The sequence below is a fragment of the Etheostoma cragini genome, chromosome 2 (assembly GCF_013103735.1).
Source record: "Etheostoma cragini isolate CJK2018 chromosome 2, CSU_Ecrag_1.0, whole genome shotgun sequence".
In the NCBI taxonomy this organism is placed as follows: domain Eukaryota; kingdom Metazoa; phylum Chordata; class Actinopteri; order Perciformes; family Percidae; genus Etheostoma; species Etheostoma cragini.
This window is the reverse complement of record NC_048408.1, coordinates 8,778,383-8,784,739: the sequence shown is the minus strand read 5'-3', so window position 1 is coordinate 8,784,739 and position 6,357 is coordinate 8,778,383. Positions and strand designations below refer to the sequence as shown.

Sequence of the window (6,357 nt, the reverse complement as noted above, 5' to 3'; positions counted from 1 at the left end):
AGGAATATACATGGTATAGTCTAGTTGTAGTTACACACTTCCGTCACTAGATGGCAGAAGCCTATGGTAGTATTGAACTGTGGCAGACAGACAGTCGTTTGTTTACATTCGTTGCAATGGCGACCATCACTGAACTGAAGTGTGGTAAGTGCTCGCTATCTTTCGTGATTTTGTCCACTTATGGCATTCGTAGGTGAAAATGGATAATAGACGGATCATTATACTGCATACGTTATTTTTAACTGCTGGTAACCTTAGTGTTAGTTAGCGAGCTAAGTTCACTTTAGCTTAACCACAACAACACGACGCCCTCGCCTGTATGGGTCTCCATTAAAAAATATGACAATTGTGACAGATATGTGAACCTAGTTGTCACCAAGTTGACGCCTTGTAGTGAACCAAAGTTGTATCTAATGCTAAAATCTACATTTCAATTCGGCCTTCATAAATTCGTGTGCCACATAATTTTAATTTTGTGGATTTAACGACACTTCTCACCAGTTTATTGAATGGCAGCCTAGCGATGTTAGCTAGCCTGCTACGGTGAAGCTAGCTAACGTTAGCGGTAGCTAGCTACCGTTAACCGTTAAGTTAAATTACATTAATTTACTTTTGGCCCAAGATGGTTGTACTTGTACATAAAGTAACGTTACATTTACATTAACGTTATACCGAAATGAAGAGTGGTTCCTAATGATTCGGATACGATATTGTGTCATATTTGAAGAGGTATTTACTTCAGGCAATGAGTTAAACAACATTTAATTCGAGAATGAATGAGTGGAGTAAGGCAAATATACTAAAAACCGCCCCAAACGTTAACCGTAATTTAGCTGAATACTGTAGCTAGCTAGCTAGATTGTAACCTACCAGAACGCAACCACGCTCATAGTCATTTTTACTTAGTGTCATTTAATACGCCTAATCTAGTACTTTACTTCTTATTAATCATTTATACTGAATATTTAGCCGTAAGGGAAACCCTGGAGTCCCGTGGTGTGATGGGCCAGCTGAAGGCTCGTATCCGGGCAGAGGTATTTAGCGCCCTGGATGACCAACGTGAACCTCGTCCGCCGCTGTCCCACGAAAACCTGCTGATAAACGAGCTCATCCGGGAGTACCTGGAGTTCAACAAGTACAGATACACTGCGTCAGTCCTGACAGCAGGTGAGTAAAAAATGTAAAAACTCATCTGGTAGCCCATGTGTCGAAAACATTTGTTGTTGAGTAATGTTTTCAGAAGGGCATATGAGTTAATCACTTCATAGTCAAGGAGTAAAAACAATGCGTTGTTTCAAGTACAGTACAGACTTGTGTTTTATGCAGTATTATACTTAAAGACTCTCTTAGTATGATTTCTGATTCCAGCTAATGTTTGTGAAACTTTACTATCTATCTCACAATTGGAGAGTAAAGTGCACTACTTCTAAAATCAGCTGTGTTTGTTTTCTCAGAGTCAGGCCAACCTGAAGTTCCCTTAGACAGACAGTTCCTGGCAAATGAGTTGAAAGTCACAGAAGATACAAGCTCCAAGTCTGTGTAAGTGCAGTACAGTCTGCTGTCCAACACATTGTTCAAAGATTTACTAAACTCTCTGGTAGTTTGGTCAGTTATTTACAGGATAATCATTTCCTAAGCTCTGTGAATCATCACAGTCTTCGTAGCTCCATCTTGAACTACCTACCTTCAATCATTTTTGCTTGTCTCCACCACGGCTTTGGAAAAAATATAATAGTGTGTACCAATGTAACCATAATGACCTGGATTTGTTTCTGGTCCAGGACTTTATCAGCCAACCCATTTTCTCTCACACAGCTTTTGCTAAAAAAGACATTTAAATTACAAGTCACGTTTTTTCCCCACTCTTTACTTCCTAGACCTCTTCTCTATGGCTTGGTGTGCCACTTTGTGAACAGCAGTGATAGTCGTGGAAATGTGTTTCTGCGGGGTGCTTCTCTGCCAGCTGGTACAACTGCCATCAACACAATACCTGGACCTGATGCCTAAAAGTGTATGCACTCAAGTAGTGGTACAGGATGGACTGAAAAGATGCCTTTACACACTTTTTGGCTAAATGTTCTCAGGCATTACAGCATTGACTATATGAATTCTACTGATACAAATGCACAAGTCAATTATATTGCTTTATTATGTAAGTTGCCAATGATACCAGATGTCCTTTTTTGTTTAGGTATAAATGTCTGACTTTACCAATGGGTTTACTATCAGTTAGTTGGTATTGCTTGTGTTACACCTTATTCCTTGTTCTCTAATTAATTCAGGCAAAATGTTCGGTCAACATTCCTTGATGTCTGCTCTATTTTAATTTACAATTGTTTGATACTTTTATATTGTCTTTTAGTTGTTTGAAATAAATGTTTTATATTTATGTATTCACTTTATTGAATCAAAAACATGTGGCAATGCTCTTTCATTGGCTACCACATGGTGGCAGCCTCACCAAAGAAACGGCTGAAGACTGATTGAGGGTTGAGGAGTGATACTTTGTTGGTTGTGACTTGGTGAAGACACTACTGTATGTGTTCATCTCTAGTATGTGGCATTGTGCATAAAAACAGGGTAATCTAATACTGTGGTTAAAATGATCTTGCTGCTTAACTGTATTAAGATAATGAGTTAACTTTATATTACTTGAAAGTATATTGTTCGTAATTAGAACTGTATTCGCCAGTACAGTTGGTACTTTTGAATATTTGCTTTATGCAGTGCAGATCATCACAGTACAGTTTAAATAGTGTTGAATAACCTGCACCTGAAAGGTTTCCACAGTCACATTCAGTTACTTTCCTGTGATTGTCCTAACAGTTTGGCACTCATTGTGCTGGTTTGTGCAGCCAAGCCCACGCATGTTGCCCCTGCCCAAATGCTACTGTTTGGACCGGACACCTTTTGTCTGTAATAGTTAGATACCTCTTAATCAATATTATGTTTTATCTTGGTCTCACATAGCTGATAATCCATGTCTTATGCTAAATTAAATGGGGCATTGGCTAGATATTTTTATGTAGTAACTCTCCTGCTCGTTCACCTGTTTTGCCATTTTGTCCGCAGCTTATGACCTCCATAACAGCAATGTTAGCAACACCAATATGATACTAACTGTTCCGAAAAGGAAAGAGGGTCCTTGTCCTTCCTTTTGATTTCAGCAACTCATAAAACAAACATACATATACAATAAAGAAACAAGACAAACAAAGAACAACTACCATAGTTCTCCTTGCTGGACACATAAAAATCTACTGCAACAAGCCAGTACTCTCCATCTCACTTCCTCTCTCACCCTTTAAGGGATCTTGACGTACGACTTAAAGAGTTTCTGTAACTGACTGACCAGCAATTTATTTCTCAGCCTTTACTTACTGACGCATAACCCAAGTCTAAATCATTTTTAGGTTTTACAAGTTAACTAATCCTATCTCCTCTGCCACATCTGCATCCCTTATTCTTGATTGTAGAGGCTTTACTAGATGAGATCATAGCTCTCAAATTGGCTCATTGAAAGAATGAGGTCGCAATGTGCTGCACATAGTGTATTTTGCTGAATTCACCATTGCCTCTGATGGAGCAAAATGTAACCATTTACCATTAGCACAACCTGTGCAACATCACGTAATGTACACCTAACTACAATGTCCTAATGTATTGCTTCCCAGTCCCATTAGAAACAATAATTTGTTGTTGCGTGCCTATGCATGATGAAAATGCATTGCTCCCATGGAGGAAACATAATTTGCCCTTAAAGGCTGAGGCCCTGAGACGCATAGTTTATTGGCACAGGTCAGATATGTTCTTTTGAAAATGTCTATATAAGTGGAGGAAGTTTAACAATGGCACATGATTGTTGGATTGGCAACCTGCCCTTTAAGAGGTAGCGTTTCTCTTGCACTGTATAAATTAGTTGTGTGTAAAAGAGACAGCTGTATAAATAATATTGAATGTAGTGGTCTTTTGACTGCAGCAGAGTGAACTGATGTTTGCTCCAGGGCTCAAATTAGAAAGCAATTGCATTCCACGAGTGTCAAACATATCCATAAACATATTTTCTCTCCGATATATGGCCATCTAAGGACATGGTGAAGAAAAACATACTATGTCTCTGCATTAGAGTTAATGTTGTTGAACTCTAATGTGTACCTTATATGTGACCATCCCCACATACATGCTGTCAACTGCAAGAACGTGAGTCATACAGCTCCAGTCATTTGTTGTGTAAATTTACTTGCAATCATATTTTGATATGACAGATATACTAGACTAGGATTTTATTTAGGTCTATTCCAGTGTACCTCTTTATAAAGCTTTTTTTCCTGCCAGAAATGCTTTTGGGGTACTTGGCTAAAAATATTTCAAAGGGGGTACATGATTGAAAACCGTTTTAGAACCACTGGTATACTCCGCATAGCTATTTATTCACTGACTACTATTGATTTCCTTCTCCCAAACTATTTATCTATGTTCACTGCCACCGCCCCAGCTCCTCTTTACGTCACTGTCGACTTTTCATTGCTCTAAAAGTGTTTTACTTAGAGGTTATTCCCCGCTCAGACAACTGGGGGGAGGAAATGTTCTGGCCGAAGTTTAGGGCAGACTCATTTAGTCATCACACAGTGCCCCCATACAGCCACTCGAACCCTTTAAGTTTTATTTAGATTCTTGAATCTGTCCTTTTATTCCTTCTTACAGTGTTGGCCGTACATCAGATTAAAGAAAAATATTAAAAGTGACTTTTTCTCTGACAGAAGTCATGGAGTAATTAAATACACAGTCTGTATTTAATCAGAACATGAGCAATTGTATCTTTAATCCTTAAACATCTTTCATACTACGAAAAAAGAAATCTATACTGAGTCTGAAAGCATGTTCCCTTGTTGCCTTGCTGTGCTTTATTTGGAAGACCTAACCCATTTGTGTGTCACAGCTAATTTACAGGTAAAGAAACAACTTTGTTTGTTTGAACAATGCTGTTGCTGCTGGACCATATTTAGTCACTGGGGCTCGGGGTGCTTGCCTGTGCTAGACTTTGAAAGTAACACAGAAAGCTGCCGAGATTCCAGGCAGACCCCACTGTCCTTATATGGCACACACTGCACCCTCTCTGTTCAGTGTATCTGTAGCTTTGTCTCTCCTCCTCCATCTCCTCATCTCGTTCTTCATCCCTCCCTCTGCCTTGTCTCTCACCCTGTCTGTCCCTGAGGTTTTTGACCCTCGTTTCTCTTTCATTGACGCTACACCACCTCCTTGATGGTGGCCGGGGTGAGCCCAGAGGTCCTCCTCCATGTTGCTTGTTTGGTCTGTCTATCAGGTTTCTCACACACACACACACACACAGACCAGCACAGTGCTGTGCGTCTCTGGCACAAAACAGGTCCCGGCTATCAACCAGCAGCTTGATTTATTAGAGCAAATAGATTGTTTTCCTTATATAGGAAGTTCCTTTGGAAGCTGAAAACAGGAGGGATGCAGCAAGAGAGGGATGGAGGGGGGCGTTGCAATAGAAGACGTGTGGGATACACACACGGTCATCTTGTGAATTCTGAGTTATGTCTGGGGGGGGGGGGATCTCTCTGGGGCCTTTACAGTAAAGGGGGATTCCTGTGCTGGGGACAGCTTGCCTTATGAGGAGTGCATGGAGCAGATTGCATAATCCATAAACACTTCAGCGTGTGAGAGAGGAACTTGCGGCCACTATGTTTTAGTTGCTGTGTCTCCAGTATAGTATAGACTATAGATGCTAAAACCTAAAATACAGTTCCTTAAGGTTTACAAAACTTTCAACTGAACAGGGTAAAATGAACAACCTCACCTAAGAGAAAAGAAAATGCTCATTAGGCCTTTTTAAAGAAGACAGTAGTAAATACACAGGTGTAAATACACTGTCATGGCTCACTACAACTTGAAAAGAACTGCATCGTTAATGGTATCAGTAACACCTGTGGTTCTCCCACTATGAATGATACAAGTAAAAGTTTACATTTAAAAAGTAACAAAGTATTATCAGCTAAATGTACTTAAAGTACCAAAAGTACCCATTGGACAGCAAAGTGAACCCTGCTGTGGTAGGCCATATGCCCATGTGTTTTATTAATTGATTGCTAATTTCATTTAATAATAGGTTTTAGTTTATGATACACTTTGCAAGCCAAATCATAATCTGGAAAGTAAAACTCTAAATATGGCAGATACATGTAGTAGAATTAAATGGAAAATAAAGTGTGAATACCTTACTACAGTTAACAAACATAATGTCCTTGTGCAAGTGCCATTTCACTTAGAGCAGTAAGAAGAAATCATTTAAAATGTTTAAAATATGTTTGAAATGCTTCCCATTTAATAACA

General features: G+C 39.4%; 1 protein-coding gene across 1 annotated transcript; it reads left to right on the top strand.

Annotated features, from left to right (window-relative positions):
• Positions 1 to 21: 21 nt before the first annotated feature.
• Positions 22 to 3,186, top strand: cep20 (centrosomal protein 20). The gene is made up of 4 exons (XM_034900229.1): positions 22 to 144; positions 970 to 1,167; positions 1,455 to 1,539; positions 1,878 to 3,186. The coding sequence occupies exons 1-4, from the start codon at positions 51 to 53 to the stop codon at positions 2,005 to 2,007; spliced, it is 507 nt and encodes a 168-aa protein (XP_034756120.1). The 5' UTR covers positions 22 to 50; the 3' UTR covers positions 2,008 to 3,186.
• Positions 3,187 to 6,357: the final 3,171 nt, after the last annotated feature.